At 43.9% G+C, this 21,354-nt stretch overlaps 2 protein-coding genes across 2 annotated transcripts in view; both read left to right on the top strand.

The window, feature by feature from the left end:
- Window positions 1-2,695, top strand: part of LOC112119523 (olfactory receptor 51A4-like) — an 80,403-nt gene extending 77,708 nt beyond the window's left edge. The window contains exon 2 of the mRNA XM_026658749.1: window positions 2,687-2,695. Coding sequence (XP_026514534.1) covers window positions 2,687-2,695 — 9 coding nt within the window. The remainder of the gene's footprint in view (window positions 1-2,686) is intronic.
- Window positions 2,696-2,730: 35 nt separating this feature from the next.
- Window positions 2,731-3,669, top strand: LOC112114749 (putative olfactory receptor 52P1). The gene has a single exon (XM_029913180.1). It carries the CDS (start codon window positions 2,731-2,733, stop codon window positions 3,667-3,669), a length of 939 nt encoding a protein of 312 aa, XP_029769040.1.
- The last annotated feature ends 17,685 nt before the right edge of the window (window positions 3,670-21,354 follow it).

Raw genomic sequence — 21,354 nt, 5'->3', positions numbered from 1 at the left:
CCTTCAGTAAGCTCAGGCATAAGTTTTCAGAGAAAACGCCTCCATCTGACTCCTGACTGGACCAGTGCATTCCAAGGCCAGAAGGGATCATAGTGATCATCTAGTCTGTATAACCCAGGCTTGTATAACACAGGCCTCAGAATTTCCCCAAAATAATTCCTAGAGCAGATCTTTTAGAGAAACATCCAACATTGATTTAAAAATTCTCAATGATGAAGAATCTGCCAAGACCCTTGGTAAATTGTTCCAATGCTTAATTATTCTTACCATTTAAAATAATAATAAAAAAATAATGGAGATATCCTATTTTCTAGAATGGACCTTGAAAGGTCATTGAGTTCAGCCCCCTGCCTTCACTAGCAGGACCAAGTACTTTTTTTGTCTCAGATCCCTAAGTGGCCCCCTCCAGTATTGATCTCACTACTTTGGGTTTAGCAGGCCAATACTCAAACCACTGAGCTATACCTCCCCCCCAAAAGCACTTAAAATAGCATCACCACTTGGTAGATGAGCAAGCTGAGCCACAGCTAAGTGAAGTGACTTGCCCCAAGTTCACTTAACAGATCAGTGGCAGAACTAGGACTAGAACTCAACTCTTCTCAGTCCCAGTCTAGTGCCTTACCTGATGGGCCACATAAAAATGTATGTCTTATTTCCAGACAGTATTTCTATAACTTCAATTTCTAGTCATTGGATCCTGTCACACCCCTGTATGCTAGCCTGAAAAGCCTATTATTAAATATTGGTTCCCTGTGTAGGTACTTACAGACTGTTTTCAGCTCACCCCTTCACCATCTTTGCTAAACTACACAGATTGAGATCTTTGAGTCTATCAGTATACAGCAGGTTTTCTAATCTTTTACTAACTCTGATACTTCTCTGAACCCCGTTCAGTGTATCAACATCCATCTTTAATCATGGACACAAGAACTGGACAGAGGATTCCAGCAGCAGTCACACCAGTGCCAAATATACAGGTAAAATAACATCTGTACCTCTCCTTCAGATTTCCCTGGTTATCATCTCTGGCTCTTTTGGCCACTAGGTCACACTGGGAGCTCTTGTTTAGCTAATTACCCCTTCAAGCCCCCAAATCTAGTTCAGAGTCATGGCGTTTCCCACAATCTCCCCCCAGCATGTGAGCATTGCCTACACTCTTTGTTTCCAGATGTAGATATTTAAATGGCTATATTAGAACACATGTTGGTTGCTTCGACACAGTTTGCCAATCAATCCAGATTGCTCTGAAGCAGTGACCTGTCCTCTTCATTATGTACGATCCCCCAATTTTTGTGTCATCTGTAAACTTCATCAGTATTCAGTCAAGAGATGGGTTAGCATGTGTGCTTCTGACACATCTCTCCTTACACCTGTCAGTTAGCACCTGTCACTTACGTTTCAAAAAATGCTGGGTGCCCGCAAGAAAGTGTCTCACCAAAAGAAGCAAGGGAAGTAACCGAGGTGCTGTCCTGTAGCCTGAAATACCACAACACTTATGCCTCTAGTGTGCATTCTCTTGAGTACAAAGTCATAGACCTGCATGAAATTGTCTGTTTCTATAAGGGAAACTTGGCTCCTTTCCAACATAGTAACTGCATCGTGGATCAGACATATGGTCCATCTAGCCCGGTGTCCTCTCTCCAACAGTGACAGCCCCAGGTGCTGCAGTACAAGATGTAAGAAACCCAGCAGTGGGTTGATTCAGGGGTATGACCTGACCATCATGAGAGTGTCACCCTAATGTCTAACAGCTAGAGATTGGCTTGTGCCCTGAAACACATGGGTGTATAGACTTTCCAAAATATTTATTTATCTGTTACTATTGTAACTGGACAGTCTCATGATCCATGAAAATGTCCAAACCCTTCCTGATTCTTGCTTAGCTCATGGCCTCAGCTACATTTTGTGGCAATGAGTTCCTCAGTTTAATTAGGCATCAAGTGAAGAAAGCATTCATTTTTATCTGTTTTGAATTTGCCACGTTTCAGTTTTCTTGAATGTCCTCTTGATCTTATGTTAGAGAGTAGATCGAGCATGTGTTCTCCCTCTCTTCTACCAGTCAGTATTCTAAAGACTTTTCTCATATCCCCTCTTATTTATCTCCTTTGTAAGCCAACATTCCCAGTCTTTTCAACCTCTTTCCTTGATCATTCCCTGAACTCCTCTAGTTCTGCAATATCCTGTGTGAGAAGGGTGCCCAGTACTATACAGAGGAGTCCAGAGGAGAGTGAAACATTGACAGACTGACCTCATAGCATTGTATCTTCTGTATGATTTCCCATCCTACTCCTCCTGGGTTCCAAGGTTTTGCTTAGTTTCTGTCCCTGCTTCCACTGTGAGCAGGGTTTCACAGAGCTCTGTACTGTGATGCCCAGCTCCCGGATCTGAGTTCATACAGTTAAATTACAACCTTGTTAGGTGTTTGAGGTGTTTCAGGCATACCCTCCAATGGGCATAAATGTTGCAGTTCTTTACATTGAAGGTTATGTGCCATTCACCTGGCTTGGCTAGCTCCCTCTGAGAACTTCTCTGGACTTGATTATCACTTAAATAATTTGTTGCCATCTGCAAATGTTGCCACCTCACTGCTCAACCCCTTTCTAAATTGTTAATAGCTATAAAATATGTACCGTATTATTTGCTATAAAGTGTGAAACCCCCTTGCTGTGCTTCTCTCCCTTCACAGGTACATTGAGCATTTCTGAGCCTGATCAATGCTTCAACCACCTCATGGCAGATTTCAACCTCACTCTCTCTGACCTGTCAACATTCATCCTAATTGGCATCCCTGGCCTAGAAGCTGCTCACATTTGGATTTCCATCCCTTTCTCTATTCTGTACCTAATCGGCCTATTGGGAAATGTCATGGTTCTGTTTGTTGTAGGGAAAGAGCAGACGCTGCACAAGCCGATGTACCTGCTACTCTGCATGCTGGCGCTCACAGACATCGCCGTGTCTACCTCCGTCATGCCGAAGTCACTGTGTATATTTTGGTTCGATTTCAAAGGCATTACTGTGGGTGGCTGCTTCACCCAGATGTTCTTCCTTCACATGATTTCTGTTATGCAGTCAGGCGTCCTCGTGGCAATGGCCTTCGATCGCTACATTGCCATATGTAACCCTTTGAGATACGCCACCATCCTCACCAATGCACGAATAGCTAAGCTAGGGCTTGTGGGTTTGATAAGAGCTGTTCTCCTCATGCTGCCCCTACCCCTGCTTCTCAGTAGGCAGCCATTCTGTGGCAACCATATTATCCCCCACACGTACTGTGAGCATATAGCTGTGGTGAAGATATCATGTGGTGACACCACTGTCAACAGGACATACAGCTTGGTGGTGGCATTTGTAGTCTCTGGGTTAGATCTGACAGTGGTTGCCCTGTCCTACAGTCTGATCATCAAGGCCGTCCTCAGAATCTCCTCCAAGAAAGCCTATGAGAAAGCCCTGAACACCTGCACAGCCCACCTCTGTGTGATGCTGACATCTTTTACTCTCTTCTTTTTCTCTGCTCTGACACACCGGTTTGGTCAGCACATCACTCTCCATGTTCACATCATCTTGGCCAACCTCTTCTTCCTCATCCCCCCCATACTCAACCCGATCATTTATGGGGTCAAAATCAAAGAGCTTCGTGACAAAGTGGTCAAATACACATGTAGAAGGTGATCTCTTCGGGCCACTGAGTTTAATCCTCTGTGACAAGAAGGGGAAAGCATTTCTCCTCATTAATCAAGAGTACTCTGTCCCAGTTTGGCTGAGCGTAACATTGTACAAGTTCACAGTCTCAGAACTTCCTCACACCGAATGTCTTATCATCCCATCACCAAGCACTGCTTCTCCGTTGAGGAATTTCCTGCTCTCTAATCATCAGCTGATCTCCTTCAGCATCACCCATCAGTCCCCAACCCACACACACCCTGTCACTTCGCCTTTCCATGACTTCCAGACTACCAGAAGATAATGCAGCTTTCTGAAGCAAGGTGGTTTTGGATTAGGCCTTGTGTGAACAGGGTTCTTGATCAGTTTGATGAACTAAAGCTATGCTTTCAGATAGCCAAAGACAAAGAAAGAAACTACAATGCTGAAATTCTTTTTTAATATGTGCAGTGATCCAGTGAGTAAAATGTATCTGATTTTGCTATGTCCAGTAATTCAGGAAGCCTGGAGGATAAACCAAAAGTTTCAGTTGGAAAGCGATAATACAGGAAAGCTGCTGCAGGAATTGAGAACATTCCCCTAGAGCTTGTTGGTGAGAGTTGTGAAACCATGTATTTTTGAGAACGAGACTGCTGTATTAAAGTATGACCATAACCGTTGAGTCAAATTACTCACCAGATTGCACAGTCGCTTTCCAGCTGGAGCTTTCAAAACAGACACTAACTGTTCGCATTGTCGAAGATGTCAAAAAGGTGTCGAGATTTCATGTTGGAGTTTTTGAAACAGATGAAACAGAGATCGCCACCAAATGTCGAGGTGATTGAATCGCTTGCAGTACTATGTCCTTCTACCGCACTCACTTGGCATGACTTAGATTGGCTGATATCTCATGTTTACCATTGGTTTGTGGAGACTTTGGACAGTTGAAGCAGCAATGGAGAGTTTTTCATTTGATTCACTGGCCTGATGCTCAGGAAAACCAAGTTGAGCAGTTTGGGACTGAAGTTCTCAAACACACGGATTCTGCTGAGAACAAAGACTTTAGTGAACTTGAATTGTTTGCTCTTTCATTACTGTTACTACCTTTTAGCAACACCGCAGTTGAATGATTGTTTTCTCAGATCAACTTGATAAAAACAAAATTGCACAAGAAGATACTAGAGGAACTTTTAGAAAATATTCTTATTAAGGAGTGTGTGCAACAACAAAAGTATCTGTTGTGAACAGTTTGCCCCAATGAAAGGAATGATTGCACTGGTCACTGCTGATATGTAGGACCAGCAGCAGTAGTATTCTGCTCCCAACAAACACAGTGAAACTAACAGTAACAAACAAATTCAACTCAAAATATGGACATTTAGTACTAGCTACCAAACCTCAATAGGGATACAAGTACCAGTATTGGGGTTTTGATTTTGAATTTCACTGTCATCTCACAGCTTTGTTGTTAATGTGGACCAACTCCTGCTGGGGACTGTAGTTTTTTTCTTTTTAATCTCATCCATACAAGGTATCTAATGAAATCTTCCATTTCTTTCTTGATGTATAGGCCAATGTGTTAATTAAAAAAAAACACCTTCATTTCAAGAAATAGCTGAGCCCCAGAGGCCCGTGGGACACTGGGAGCAGCAGAACCTGCTGGGTCCATCAGCCAGACTGGCACTGACAGAGCCGGCGGGGACCTAGGGCCAGCACTGGGCATGGGAACACCAGATGCAAAACCTGGGGATGCTGCAGTATCCCCCACACTCCTACTTCTCATGCCTATGGATATTAGTCATGGGTGAAAAGATGTTTAACTTGTGAAATCTTCGTATAAATGATAAAAGTTGAAATGTATAACTTTGGGAAGTGACCAAAGCCCATAGGTAACTCAAAAACATGGAGACCTGATAGATGGGTCAGAATTTGGGGAGAGCATGACTGTTATAGCAGGGATAAAGGAGAGGCAACACAGAACTGGAGGGGCGGATTAAATCAATATCTTAGATGTCTGTATACTAATGCGAGAAGTATGGGGAATTAGAAGGAAGAACTCAAAATGCTAGTAAATAAACACAATTATGACAGTTGGCATCACAGCAACTTTGGGGGAGGGATAGCTCAGTGGTTTGAGCATTGGCCTCCTAAACCCAGCATTGTGAATTCAATCCTTGAGGGGATCACTTAGGAATCTGGGGCAAAATCAGTACTTGGTCCTGCTAGTGAAGATAGGGGGCTGGACTTGATGACCTTTCAAGGTCCCTTCCAGTTCTAGGCGATGGGATATCTCCATTAATCTTATTTTATTTTATTTGGTGGGATAATACCTATGACTGGAATACTGGTATAAAAAGGAACAGCTTGCTCAGGAAGGACAGACAGGGAAAAAAGGAGTTGCTTATATATTAAAAATGTACACACTTGGACTGAGGTTGAGATGGAAATGGGAGACAGACTTGTTGAAAGTCTCTGGGTAAGGATAAAAGAGGTAATAAACAAGGGTGATGTCATGGAGGGGTTTACTACAGGCCACCTAACCAGGAAGAAGAGGTGGATGAGGCTTTTTTTAAACAACTAACAAAATTATCCAAAGCACAGGACTTGGTGGTCATGGGGGACTTCAACTACCCAGACATCTGTTGGGAAAATAACACAGCAGGGCATTGATTATCCAACAACTTCTTGCAATGTATTTGCGAAAACATATAAATATATTTCATAAGGTGGAGAAAGCTAATAGGGAAGAGGCTATTTTAGATTTGATTTTGAAAAATAGGGAGGAATTGGTTGAGAATTTGAAAGTGGAAGGAAGCTTGGGTGAAAATGATCATGAAATGGTAAAGTTCGTGACTCTAAGGAATGGTAGGAGGGAGAACAGCACAATAAAGACAATGGATTTCAAGAAGGCAGACTTCATCAAATTCTGGGCGTTGGAAAGCAAGATCCCATGGGAAGCAGGGCTAAGGGGAAAAACAATTAAAGACAGTTGGCAGTTTTCCAGAGACATTACTATCGGCACAAGAGCAAACTATCCCTCTACACAGGAAAGATAGGAAGTATGGGAAGAGACCACCCTGTCTTAACCAGGAGATATTCAATGATCTAAAAATCAAAGAAGAGTCCACGAAAAGTGGAAACTTGGTCAAATTACAAAGGATGAATATAAAAAAATAACACAAATATATAGGGACAAAATTAGAAAGGCCAGGGCACAAAATGAGATCAAACAAGCTAGAGACATAAAGGGTAATAAGAAACCATTCTACAAATATGTTAGAAGCAAGAGGAAGACCAAGGACACGGTAGACCCGTTACTCAATGAGGAGGGAAAACAATAACAGGACATGTGGAAATTGCAGAGATGCTTACTGACTTCTTTGTTTCGGTTTTCACCAAAAAGGTAGGTGGTGATTGGATGTCTAACATGGTGAATTCCAGTGAAAAATGAGGTAGGATCAGAGGCTAAAATAGGGAAAGAACAAGTTTAAAATTATTTAGACAAATTAGTTGTCTTCAAGTCACCATGGCCTAATGAAATGCATCCTAGAATATTCAAGCAACTGATTGAGGAGATTTCTGAGCCATTAGCAATTATCTTTGAAAAGTCATGGAAGACAGGAGAGATTCAGGAAGACTGGAAAGAGGCAAATATAGTGCCAATCTATAAAAAGGGAAATAAGGGCAACCTGGGGAATTACAGACCAGTCAGCTTAATTTCTGTACCCCGAAAGTTAATGAAGCAAATAATTAAGGAATCCATTTGCAAACATCTGGAAGATAATAAGGTGATAAGTAATAGTCAGCATGGATTTGTCAAGAACAAACCATATCAAACCAACTGGATAGCTTCCTTTGACAGGGTAACAAGCCTTGTGGATGGGGGAAAGTGGTAGACGTGATATATCTTGACTTAAGTAAAGCTTTTGACACTGTCTCACATGACCTTCTCATAAAGAAACTAGGGAAATAAAACCTAGATGGCGCTACTATAAGTTGGGTGCATAACTGGTTGGAAAACCGTTTCCAGAGAGTAGTTATCAGTGGTTCACAGTGATGCTGGAAGGGCCCTGCAGGGATCACTTCTGGGTCCGGTTCTGTTCAATATCTTCATCAGTGATTTAAGTAATGGCAGAGAGAGTACACTTATAAAGTTTGCGGACAATACCAACCTGAGTGGGGTTGCAAATGTTTTGCACGATAGGATTAAAATTCAAAATGATCTGGATAAACTGGAGAAATGGTCTGAAGTAAATAGGATGAAATTCGATAAGGACAAATGCAAAGTACTCCATTTAGGAAGGAACAATCAGTTGCACACATACAAAATGGAAAATGACTGTCTAGGAAGGAGTACTGCAGAAAGGGATCTGGGGGACATAGTGGAACACAAGCTAAATATGAGTCAACAATGTAACACTGCTGCAAAAAAAAGTGAACATCCTTTTGAGATGTATTAGCAAGAGTGTTGTAAGCAAAACATGAGAAATAATTCTTCCACTCTACTCCACATTGATTAGGCCTCAACTGGAGTATTGTGTCCAGTTCTGGGTGCCACATTTCAGGAAAGATGTGGACAAAGGTCTAGAAAACATGACCTATGAGGGAAGATTGAAAGAACTGGGTTTGTTTAGTCTGGAAAAGAGATGACTGAGAGGGGACATGATAACAGTTTTCAAGTACCTCAAAGGTTGTTACAAGGAGGAAGGAGAACAATTATTCTCCTTACCCTCTGATGATAGGACAAGAAGCAATGGGCTTAAATTGCAGCAAAGGAGCTTTAGGTTGGACATTAGGAAAAACTTGGGAGTTCAGTGGGAGATGCGATCGGCTGAACCTGAGAATGTGGCAGGTAAACAAACCAGTTCGGCCCCCCAGGGGCTTTACCTGAACAAGCGGCAGCTCTAGTTGGAGAACCACTGTTCTAGATAGTGCTGGTCCTGCCATGAGTGGAAGGGACTGGACTTGATGGCCTCTCGAGGTCACTTCTAGTCCTATGATTCTGTGGAATCCTGCAGGACTGTGAAATTTCAGGACTACTAACTGCCATCTGTAACCTATCATTTAAATCAGCTTCTGTACCAAATGACTGGAGGATAGCTCAGGTCACACCAATTTTTAAAAAGTGCTCCAGAGGTGATCCCAGCAATTACAGGTCAGTAAGCCTGACTTCAGTCATGGGCAAACTTGCTGAAACTAAAGTAAAGAAAAAAAATTCAGACACATAGATGGACATAATTTGTTGGGGAAGAGTCAACATGGTTTTTGTAAAGGGAAATCACGCCTCACCAATCTACTAGAATTCTTTGATGGGGTCAACAAGCATGTGGACAAGGGGGATCCAGAGGATTTTGCATACTTAGATTTTCAAAAAGCCTTTGACAAAGTCCCTCACGAAAGGCTCTTAAGCAAAGTAAGCTATCATGGGATAAGAGAGAAGGTTCTCTGATGGATTGGTAACTGGTTTAAAGGTAGGAAACAAAGGGTAGGAATAAATGGTCAGTTTTCAGAAAGAAAGAGGAAAATTGTGGTGTCCACCAGGGGTCTTTACTGGGCCCAGTCCTATTTAACATATTCATAAATGATCTTGAAAAAAGGTGTAAACAGTGAGGTGGCAAAATTTGCAGAAGACACAAAACTATTCAAGGTAGGTAAGCCCCAGGCAGCCTGAAAACATCTACAAAAGTATATCTCAAAACTGGGTGACTGGGCAGCAAAATGGAAATGATATTCAATGTTGATAAATGCAAAGTAATGCACATTGGAAAACATAATTCCAAGTATACATATAAAATGATGGGATCTAAATTAGCTGTTACCACTCAAGAAAGAGATCTTGGAGTCATTGTGGACAGTTCTCTGAAAAACATCCACTCAATGTACAGCGGCAGTCAAAAAAGTGAACAAAATGTTGGGAATCATTAAGAAAGGGACAGATAATAAGACAGAAAATATCATATTGCCTCTGTATAAATCTCTGGTACTCTCACATCTTGAATACTGCGTGCAGATATGGTCGCCCCATCTCAAAAAATATATATTGGAATTGAAATGGTTCAGAAAAAGGCAAGAAAAAATATTAGGGGCATGCAACAGATGCTGTATGAGAAGACATTAATAAGACTGGGACTTTTCAGCTTGGAAAAGAGATGACTAAGGGGGGATATAATAGAGGTCTATAAAACCATGACTGGTGTGTAAAAAGTAAATAAGAAGTGTTACTTACTCCTTCTCATAACACAAGAACTAGGTTACCAACAAATGAAATTAATAGGCAGTAGGTTTAAAACAAAGAAAAGGAAGTATTTTTCCACACAGCACACTGTCAACCTGTGGAATTCCTTGCCAGAGGATGTTGTGAAGGGCAAGATTATAACAGGCTTAAAAAAAGAACTAGATAAATTCATGGAGGATAGGTCCCTCAATGGCTATTAGCCAGGATGGGCAGGGATGTTGTCCCTAGCCTCTGTTTGCCAGAATCTGGGAATAGGTGACAGGGGATGGATCACTTGATGATTACCTGTTATATTCATTTCCTCTGGGGCACCTGGCATTGGCCACTGTCGGAAAACAGGATACTGGGCTAGATGGACCTTTGGTCTGACCTAGTATGGCCATTTTTATGTTCTTAATACTGAGAGGGGACATGATAACTGTTTTCAAGTACATAAAAGCTTGTTACAAGGAGGAGGGAGAAAAAATATTCTCCTTAACCTCTGAGGATAGGACAAGAAGCAATGGGCTTAAATTGCAGCAAGGGAGATTTAGGTTGGACATTAGGAAAAACTACCTAACTGTCAGGGTAGTTAAGCACTGGAATAAATTGCCTAGGGAGATTGTAGATTCTCCATCAATGGAGATTTTTCAGAGCAGGTTAGACAAATACCTGTCAGAGATGGTCTAGATAATATATATTTTTGCCATGAGTGCAGGGAACTGGACTAGACGACCTCTCAAGGTCCCTTCTAGTTTTATGATTCCATAATAGTACGCATGATATTTTGGCTCAATAAAGCACAGACATCTCCAGGTCTGTCAGTCTGGCACCTTTCACAAGAACTAACTTCTCTTTGAGGAAAAAAAATCAGGGTCAAATCCTGACTGAAAGCAAGTCAGCGCCAGTCCCCTGACACATGCAGTTACACCATTTAAACGAGCTCTGAGATGGACGATTGCTGAATATTCCAAAACATTTTGTGAATTGAGTTACCCCTTAATCCTGGAAGCTGCACCAGTGAAAAACTGAGTCAGTGCAGAAATACTTCAAATCGTTTACCTTTTAAGTATTTTCCATTTGTGCTGGTAGAGCTAAAACATGTAACAGTGCGATCCATGGTGATTCCCAGTTGATTAACTCATCCTCAAGAGCTTTTACCAGGTGTGCCATAAATACTTCCACACTGCGTGTCTGACAGAAAGAGGGAATGTTTCTGCGCAGAGCGTTCAAGCTCTGCTTCCTCAGGAGTAGACGATGAACACTCTCCAGTTTCTATTTTAGTGGCTTGGTAAGTGCGCTGTTCACACTGCATCGATTTCACTTCTATTAATAGCAATCTCAACTGGTCTCAACAGCTTGAAACATTTAATCTGTAACCAGTGAGAACTGCACATTTTTATTAGCGTCATTTTTCGTTATATTTTATTCAGGACCCAAACCCCTAGGAAGACAGGTCCCTGCCTTCTGGCGCCTGCAATCTAAGGTTGCAAATAGTGGTGCAAACATTACCCATGTAGGGTGGAATTTTCAGGAGTGAGGAACCCAAATCCCAGTGAAAGTGAGCTTGTGTTTTTAACTCCGTGTGGCTTCTTAACCCCTTACAGGTAAGGATTCAACACAGCTGCTCAGGAGGGATTTTATGCTACTCTGAGATCTATGTTTATGACACTCCCAAAAGGAAAGATATTAGTGTTCACCATGCAAAATTCCAGTCAGCAAAACGTATGCCTGTAGGGCTTCTCCTTCATGAATAAGGTATCCTGTTTCGTGCAGGGACTTGGGGGTGTTCAGTGGAATACATATAAGGAAGACAGAGTTTTAAGGGAGAAAGATTACATGCATTCATTCCTAACCTAATTAGCAGGTTGACTTGTAAATTCTCTGAAAACTCATTCTGCACTCAGAGAATAAGTGTTGGCTGAGGCTACACTGTGTTTTTCATACATACAGAAGTTGTATCCCTGCTCTAAGGACAAAACTTGACTCATCTTTAACTCTGGCTTTGCTACTGATGCCTCGTAATAAAATGTAATTTTTCAGCATTGTTACCTTGCTCTTTATTGTAAATAATTGTTATTAATATTTACTTATTTGTTGAAATCCTTCCTTAATATGCCCTTCATTAATAAAATTTGCATACCATGAAGCCTTCTGTTAAACTGCTCCCCACCTTCTGCCGTACTCATCTTTATAGATTATAAACCTAGAAGGGACATAATGATCTAATCTAACTTCCTGTAAAATAGATCATTGAATTACACCTAGCAATTCCTGCCTCAAGCCCAATGACATGTGGTTGAAATATAATAGATTTGTTGGAAAGACCCACTCAAGACACCACTGTTGTATATGTCCATTGCAGTGGTCTTTTCTAGCCTTTCCCGGTCACCCAGAGAATTTTAGATCTGTATTGTTTTGTCTTTCCACTGACAGCCCATTCCTGCCAGGCGAAGTGAGTACCTAGTTCCAAACACTACTCAGGCAGAGTGAACCCTTTTATTTGTTTGGAAACCAACCTACAATTGGATTTGTTAGCCAAAGGAGTTGGTGAATGATTGGTCATATAAGCCCACATGGCACACCTTCTGATCATTGATTGATTGACTATCAAAATGACTAATAATGCCCCCCACTCTCTGCTGAGAGTGCTGATTAGGCCCATGTATTTTGCAGTTTGGGGGCCTGTCTAGGAACGAGACCTATCTCCAAGGTTTGGAGGCAGTGGGTCAAGTACCCAGCCTTGTTCCAGTTCCTTTGCAGCAGAGGGGGCATTTGGGTTCTAATCTTCCAGCTTTTAAACAGAGGGGGCTCCAGCTGAAGCTCTTCTGCCAGTCACAAGGAGAGTATCGCCTGGAGAGAAAGAGAAAGACAGATGATCTTGTAGATACCAGGTCCTACATAGGTCAATACCAATATCTTAAATTCCACCCAAAAGATGATGGGCAGCTAGAGCAGATCTCAGATCACTGATATTAGTTGCTCAACACCATATATGCTGCTTAGCAAACAGGTCACTGCATTGTTGTGATGGGTTCCCTGGGGTGCAAACTCAAACTGGGGTACCATTGAGTCCTCTGTCTTACCAGTCCCTCTCACACTGTGATGCTGTGACAAGCTTTAAAACTCTCCAGGTCCTGCACTTACACAGCCATCCACAGGCAGGGACACACCCAGCTGAGTTACATGAATGCTTTTGTCAGCTACTCATGAAATCAACATTAGAGAAACTCCAGCCAATTCCCCCAGTTCCCCAGCCTAGGACATCAGAGCTGTACATCTTGCCCTGGTCAGAAGCCTGACCATTGTAAGTTTATTATCTAGTCTGCCCATCTCAATATGGAGAGGGCATGCACCAGCTCTTGTTCCTGAGCAGATTTCCCCAAGTTCTTCATGCAAAATACACTGGCTTAGATAAAATATGAAACAGATTTATTAACTACAAAAAGATAGATTTTAAGTGATTACAAGTAGTAACTGTACAGATCAAAGTTGATTACCTAAGAAATAAAAGTAAAAAACATAATCTGAGTTCTATAAACTAGACAGCATTTGAATCAAGCAGTGTCTAACCCTGATAAATAATACAAGCAGATCACAGATCTTCCACACTCAGGCTGGGACCAACTCCCCAATTCAGTCTTTTTTCGTGCTACATGTTTCCAGGTGTTGAGTTGTGAGGGGAGTGAGGGCCAAGGGATGATATCACTATCCACATTGATGGACCTATCCTCCACGAAATTTATCTAGTTCTTTTTTGAACCCCGTTACAGTCTCGGCCTTCACAATATCCTCTGGCAAGGAGTTCCACAGGTTGACTGTGTGTTGTGTGAAAAAAAATACTTCCTTTTAATTGTTTTAAACCTGCTGCCTATTAGTTTCATTTGGTTATCCCTAGTTCAAGTGTTACAAGAAGGAGTAAATAACACTTCCTTATTTACTTTCTCCACACTAGTCATGATTTTATAGCCCTCTATTATATCCCCCCTTAGCTATCTCTATCCAAGCTGAAAAGTCCCAGACGTGATATCAGTTTTCAAGTACATAAAAGATTGTTACAAGAAGGAGGGTGATTTTTTTTTCTCTCTTTAACCTCTGAGGATAGGACAATAAGCAATAGACTTAAATTGCAGCAACAGAGGCTTAGGTTGGACATTAGGAAAAACTTCCTGTCAGGGTAGTTAAGCACTGGAACAAATAGCTAGGGAGGTGGTGGAATCTCTATAACTGGAGATTTTTACGAACAGATTAGATCAGGGATAGTACAGATCATCTGCCAGGAATGGTCTAGTTATTGCTTAGTCCTGCCTTGAGTGCAGGAGGCTGGACTAGATGACCTGCTGAGGTCCCTTCCAGTCCCACACTTCTATGATTCTATAAGTAGGAGTTAGCAAGCAACAGTCAAACATGAATGAGTCCCATTAAAATATAAGACAGGCAGGCAAGCAACTGCATATTGACAAAATATACAAATGCTTATATACAAGAGCTAAAAGTCTAAATGCTAAGATGGGTGAACTAGAGTGCCTAGTATCAAATGAGGATATTGATATAATAGGCAGCACAGAAACTTGGCAGAAAAAATAATAATCAATGGGACACAGTAATACTACGGTACAAGATATATAGGAATGACAGAATAGATTGTGTTGCTGTGGAAGTGGTACTATATGTGAAAGAATGTGTTGAATCAACTAAAGTAAAAATCTAAACTGTACCATAGAATCTGTATGGATAGAAATTCCATGCTAGAAAAATCCGAGTATAGGTAGGTATTCTTCAGGTATTTTAGCAACAAGAAGAAAGTCAAGGAAAGTGTGGGCCCCTTACTGAATGGGGGAGGCAACCTAGTGACCGAGGATGTGGAAAAAGCTAATGTACTCAATGCTTTTTTTGCCTCTGTCTTCACAAACAAGTCAGCTCCCAGACTGCTGCACTGGGCAGCACAATATGGGGAGAAGGTGACCAGCCCTCTGTGGAGAAAGAAGTGGTTCGGGACTATTTAGAAAAACTGGACGTGCACAAGTCCATGGGGCCGGATGCGCTGCATCCGAGGGTGCTAAAGGAGTTGGCGGATGAGATTGCAGAGCCATTAGCCATTATTTTTGAAAACTCATGGCGATCGGGGGAGGTCCCGGATGACTGGAAAAAGGCTAATGTAGTGCCTATCTTTAAAAAAGAGAAGAAGGAGGATCCGGGGAACTACAGGCCAGTCAGCCTCACCTCAGTCCCTGGAAAAATCATGGAGCGGGTCCTCAAGGAATCAATTATGAAACACTTAGAGGAGAGGAAAGTGATCAGGAAGAGTCAGCATGGATTCACCAAGGGGAAGTCATGCCTGACTAACCTAATTGCCTTCTATGATGAGATAACTGGCTCTGTGGATGAGGGGAAAGAAGTGGATGTGTTATTCCTTGACTTTAGCAAAGCTTTTGATACGGTCTCCCACAGTATTCTTGCTGCCAAGTTAAAGAAGTATGGGCTGGATGAATGGACTGTAAGGTGGATAGAAAGCTGGCTAGATCGTCGGGCTCAACGGGTAGTGATCAATGGCTCCATGTCTAGTTGGCAGCCGGTTTCAAGCGGAGTGCCCCAAGGGTCGGTCCTGGGGCCGGTTTTGTTTAATATCTTTATTAATGATCTGGAGGATGGTGTGGACTGCACTCTCAGCAAGTTTGCCGATGACACTAAACTAGGAGGCGTGGTAGATACACTAGAGGGTAGGGATTGGATACAGAGGGACCTAGACAAATTAGAGGATTGGGCCAAAAGAAACCTGATGAGGTTCAACAAGGACAAGTGCAGAGTCCTGCACTTAGGACGGAAGAATCCCATGCACAGCTACAGACTAGGGACCAAATGGCTAGGTAGAAGTTCTGCAGAAAAGGACCTAGAGGTCACAGTGGACGAGAAGCTGGATATGAGTCAACAGTGTGCTCTTGTTTCCAAGAAGGCTAACGGCATTTTGGGCTGTATAAGTAGGGGCATTGCCAGCAGATCGAGGGACGTGATCGTTCCCCTTTATTCGACATTGGTGAGGCCTCATCTGGAGTACTGTGTCCAGTTTTGGGCCCCACACTACAAGAATGATGTGGAAAAATTGGAAAGAGTCCAGTGGAGGGCAACAAAAATGATTAGAGGTCTGGAGCGCATGACTTATGAGGAGAGGCTGAGGGAACTGGGATTGTTTAGTCTCCAGAAGAGAAGAATGAGGGGGGATTTGATAGCAGCCTTCAACTACCTGAAGGGGGGTTCCAAAGAGGATGGAACTCGGCTGTTCTCAATGGTGGCAGATGACAGAACAAGGAGCAATGGTCTCAAGTTGCAGTGGGGGAGGTCTAGGTTGGATATTGGGAAACACTATTTCATTAGGAGGGTGGTGAAGCACTGGAACGCTTTACCTAGGGAGGTGGTGGAGTCTCCTTCCTTGGAGGTTTTTAAGGCCCGGCTTGACAAAGCCCTGGCTGGGATGATTTAGTTGGGAATTGGTCCTGCTTTGAGCAGGGTGTTGGACTAGATGACCTCCTGAGGTCCCTTCCAACCCTGATATTCTATGATTCTATGATTCCACTCCTCTGATCATCCTCATAGCCCTTCTCTGCACCTGTTCCAATTTGAAATCATCTTTCTTATACGTGATGTACCAGAACTGCACACAGTATTCCAGATGAGGTCTCACCAGTGCCTTCTGCAATGGCAATAACACTTCCCTGTCTCTATTGGAAATAATTGATCAACACACCCTGGAATTTTTTCTTTCTGTTTGTACAAGGGTGGAGGGGGTGAGTTCTGCTGCAACCTTAATGGACTACAACCATTATTTTTGTCTGACAACAAAAAATCCTCTTACTGGAAGATTGCAGTGTATCTCTGCTTTGTTTCTTAGAATTCAGAGTCCTCACATAGAAGAGCCCCAAAGCAGAGAGAGACAAAACAGGCTGCTCCCTAAGGCAGACATGCCCAACTTACCTCACCTTACTCTAGTCACTCAGATCTCTCACTTCCCTACAGAGCTCCTTTCCTATAAGCAGGACCAGTAAACCCCTTTGAAATTAAAGTGACAGTCCACAATTCCAACACAGTTTTCAAGCACATCACAGACTTCATACCTGATCTGGATCCTGGGCAGGTGAGCAGAGGACAAGCCATGGACAGGGCTGGCTCCAGCCACCAGCTAATGAAGTAGGTGCTTGGGGCGGCCAATCGAAAGGGGTGTCACTCCATCCGCTATTGGGGCAGCCTGTCCGGGTCTTCGGTGGGAATTCGGCGGCGGGTCCCTCAGTCCCTCTCTTCCTCTTTGAACTGCCACCGAAGTGCCACCGAAGAGGAAGAAGGAGTGTAGGATCTGTCGCCGAAGTGCCGCCAAAGAATGGAGCGGCACGATTAAGCTGCCGCCGAAGTCCCGCCGATCGGCTTTTTTTTTTCCGCCACTTGGGGCGGCAGAAAACCTGGAGCCGGCCCTGGCCATGGAGGAATCTCACTTTTGTTTCTCAGAGGCTGCTGCAACCCCATGGCTGGGCCAGGTGGTGCAGCCTCCTTCTGGGGCAGAATGGGATGATTTATAGACTTTGATCCCTTGGCCTAATCCTTTCCCCAGCCCACATATGCCTCACCTGCTCACAGCCCCCTTGGATAGGAACAGCCATGGATTGGAGTTTGTCAGTGAAGTTGTCTCTCATTATTGTCAACCCAAAACATTCAAAATCCATCGGACAGATCCGCCGCACACACACACACACACACAAAGATCATGAGACTGACAGAAAAACAATGTGATCCTAGCAGTAATTATGTATTTATTATTATTACTATTGCCGGACTTTTCAACTGCCTTCTGTTTTGTGTGTGCAGTGTCCTTGTAGCCTTGTTGGCTACAGGACATTAAAGAGACAAGGTAATATTCTGTTTTTTGAACATTTAGAGGGCAGTTGCCATCCCCAGTTCATATGTGAGCATTTCAGGTTTCAATCCCAACCTTAAACGCGCCAACAGACATGCGGGTCTTCCTGTGTCTGCTTGGCAGGAGCTCCAGTGAATCTCTGCTGTTGTTCTGTCCCTCCCTGTCCTTCTCGCCGTCTCCCTTCCTTCCTTATCACCCTTACTGCCCCCACTTAATCACCTGCCCCTCTTGCATTCTCTCTCTCTACTCCTCCACTCTCCCCAGTATTTCTCCTCCCTTTCCACTCATGTTGTCTCTCTCTGCTCCCTCCTCCCCTGTCCCTCTGGCCACTTCTGGTATTAAAATCTATGAATGTACCAGTGCTGTTGAAAGGTAATTGCCCTAGAAATTTGGGACTATGTTTGAACCAGGAGCAAATGTCTTCCTTTGTTTCAGAGCAGGGAGGGGTTCTGTGGGAAGAGAGGATATAGGGTTTGGGCTGAGCAGCCAGGAGGGAGGATCCATATGAACTTACCAACCAATAGAGGAGGTTTGAGCTGAACTTCTGTTTTATTATTGCTAATTTCTGCATTAAGAAAACTAAGCCCCAAGAAGGGGGAGAGCTTGTATAACACACGGGACAGTGTGTGTTACATTTCACTCTGTGCCTGAACCTGACGATATAGGCCTGTTACAGCTCTCAGATAAAGCCTCTGGTCTTTTAGCTCAAGCTCACTGGGTCTTGCTTTTAACTGTGGATGTCCCCAGGCCAAAGGGTCTCTGCACTTCCAGTCCCAATCCTGGCTGAACCATGTGACGTGAGGAGACAGGTGAAAAAATGTTAAATGAAATAGAAAAGAACACATGGAGATGGGGGAGCTAAATGCAGAGGCCAGAGCTCTCTAGAAAGTTCCAGGTTGGCTTTAGAAGTGGACAGATATTTATGTGGGAGCTTAAATTTTTCAAAACCAGTTTGTCAAATAGAGGAAGTTGTCAGACACATAGAAGAACATAAATTGTTGGGCAAAAGTCAACATGGTTTCTGTAAAGGGAACTCATGTCTTACTAATCTATTAGAGTTCTTTGAAGGGGTCAACAAACAGGGCAAGTGATGGCAGGGAATATGATGAAGCTTATTTCAAACTGGGCTTTAGATGGAGAGGGTTGAGCGATGCACTGAAGATTCATTGCGTTGTATGTAGCGATGTACTGGCAAACGACAGTATACGGCCCTGCAAGCCAAAACAAGACATCCTACCTTAGTAGATAAACATGGAGAGTTTTTTCAGAGGAAGCTAAGTAGCAGGTGCTCACCTATGCTTCCAGGGGATAACAATCGACCTGTACCTGGATAATTGTATCCTCAGCGTCCACTCCTTCAATATGCCCTGCTGAGTGACACTGATAGACGTGCTCACTGAACTGGTTCTGGAGATCAACATCCAAAAATGAACCTTCACCCCTGTACAGAGTTTAGAGTTCATAGGGGCTGACTGTCACACTACGCTCTCATATTATTCATAGAGATATTGTTATGATATATGATTATTGCATAAACATGATGCATTTTAGACAAGATAGGTCATGTGACGTATCATTGGAAAGGTTATGATTTAGTAAATATGATTATCCTATTTAAATGAACGTATCATTTCTGTCTCTGAAGTTAGGCACATTGTCTGTGTATCTGTTACAAAACTATTTACACCTTGAGAACGCCGACTAGACAGAATGCAATCAGGGTAGATAGCTGGTTAAACAATAAGTCTTAGAAGATGTTAATCTCCCACTGGGGAGCCTTCCTGAGGATGCTGAGAACTGCCTCTGAGTTATGGCTGTGGTAACTCAGGGCAGTCCGGAATAAATGTGCCCGTTTCTTCCCACTGCTCAAGGGAACTCACATGAGAGTCTTAACAGACAACACATTATGTACGCATTACATAATTCAACAGGAAAGAGCCAGGTCGCCCTCCCTCTGCACAGAAGCACTAAAATTATTCATCTGGGACATTTCCCACAACATCACACTATCAACGGAGCACGAAACCTGATAGACAGGCTCAATCGCAAGTTCCCACAGCCCCAGAACTTGCTGCTTTTGTTACTGAATAGGAGCTGTTTCTCCTACATCATCCAACAATGAAATAACATCAGACCCTCGCAGATAGCAGCTGGCTTGGGAAAGTGTGTGTCAGAGCAATGTCAGCCACAGCTACCCCGGAACCAGCTTGCGTAGTTTCTGATCACAGCCCGGTGTGATCTGCACTCTGTCAAGGCAGAGCTAACCTTTAAGGGAGGTGATGGAATGGACAGCCCAGGGCTCTGGTGACAGCCATATCCCAGGGCTATAGTACATAAGCCTGTGTCTCAGTCAGTAGTGAAGAAGTGACACCGAAAACCTGGGTGAGCTGCCCCAGTAGCAGTCTGCAGAGACTAGGCCAAGCTTTCTGCTAAGAAATTGGAAAAGCAGCTGGGCAGTGACTCAGTCTGTGCAAGCAGAACATACCTTGGGGAGGGGTTGATCTATGAAGGGAAGACAGAGGAAGGGCTGCATAGGAAGAGTGCCAGGGAAACAGAGAGGGCAAAAGCTAGGGTGGAGGCGTCTAAGGGTAGATAACCCAAGTGTGCATGGTCCGAGGGGGAAAACCTGTGGTAGATGGATGAATCCTGACTGTGGTGCCACTGTGGCAGGTGGGGAAGAACTATGTGGATGCCAGGAGGGCTGGAAGCCCCACAGCCCAGAGAGGTGGAGCAGCTACAGCAAGTGTCAGCCATGACAGGGACTATCCAGAGATGGGACCAGCATCCCAGCTAGGATGAGGTGAAAAGGCCCATGGGCAGCGATGGCCAATGACATCCCATCCCCTCCGCATCCAGCACCCACATCGATGTGGCCATGGCCAGACTCCACACGGCCTCTGGGACTGAAGTCTGCTGAGCCAGCTGGCCTCAGTGGCTGGGTCACATCCAGCCCTGGGAAAAAGCCCCTGCGTTACAACCACATGCGCCCCCTACTCAGAAATTCGGGATGTGCCACTGAGGAGACACCAGAGATCTTATTGGAACATCAAAGGGCCACCTAACCCCTGCACTGGGCAATGATCTGGGGAGGTCAGTTCTGAGGGGACACCTACTCCACCTCAGTGACACTGGGAAACTCCCTGGTTGGCTACCTAGACAACCCTGCAGGACACTCTGCTGCATTCCCTGGCCCAGAGCCGTCTCTCACCGCCATCTGGTGCCTCGTGGAGCTGTGGGGCACTGATTGGCTGTGCGTTTGAGTGCCAGCACCCACTGCAAGCCTTGGTCACTGGCCTGGAAAATATGGCTACACAGCTGGCTGCCCTGACTCAAGCAGATACAGGCAGCCTGAGTCATGGCTTACCATGGCTTTAGAGGAGCTGGAGTGAGCTGTTACCAATGGCCCTGAATACCTAGAGAAGCCAATTTCCCACCACAAGTTCCCCCCACCACAGTGGCTACCTCAGCCCAGCAGGCCCCCTGGCTGTGGTGGGAATGGAGCCCCACGGTGATGGGAACCATTTTGGCGGGATGCCATCTCCCGCACCACAAACGGCCCTGATCTTTACACCCCTCACCTCCCTTGGTGCCAAACACCACC

The sequence above is a fragment of the Terrapene carolina genome, unplaced genomic scaffold, assembly GCF_002925995.2.
Source record: "Terrapene carolina triunguis isolate 2854851 unplaced genomic scaffold, T_m_triunguis-2.0 Scaffold511, whole genome shotgun sequence".
In the NCBI taxonomy this organism is placed as follows: Eukaryota; Metazoa; Chordata; order Testudines; family Emydidae; genus Terrapene; species Terrapene triunguis.
This window is presented reverse-complemented; position numbering and strand designations above follow the sequence as displayed.

Excerpts from the sequence above, each read along its gene's own strand:
- LOC112114749 (XM_029913180.1), top strand. The coding sequence starts at position 2,731 with ATGGCAGATTTCAACCTCACTCTCTCTGACCTGTCAACATTCATCCTA.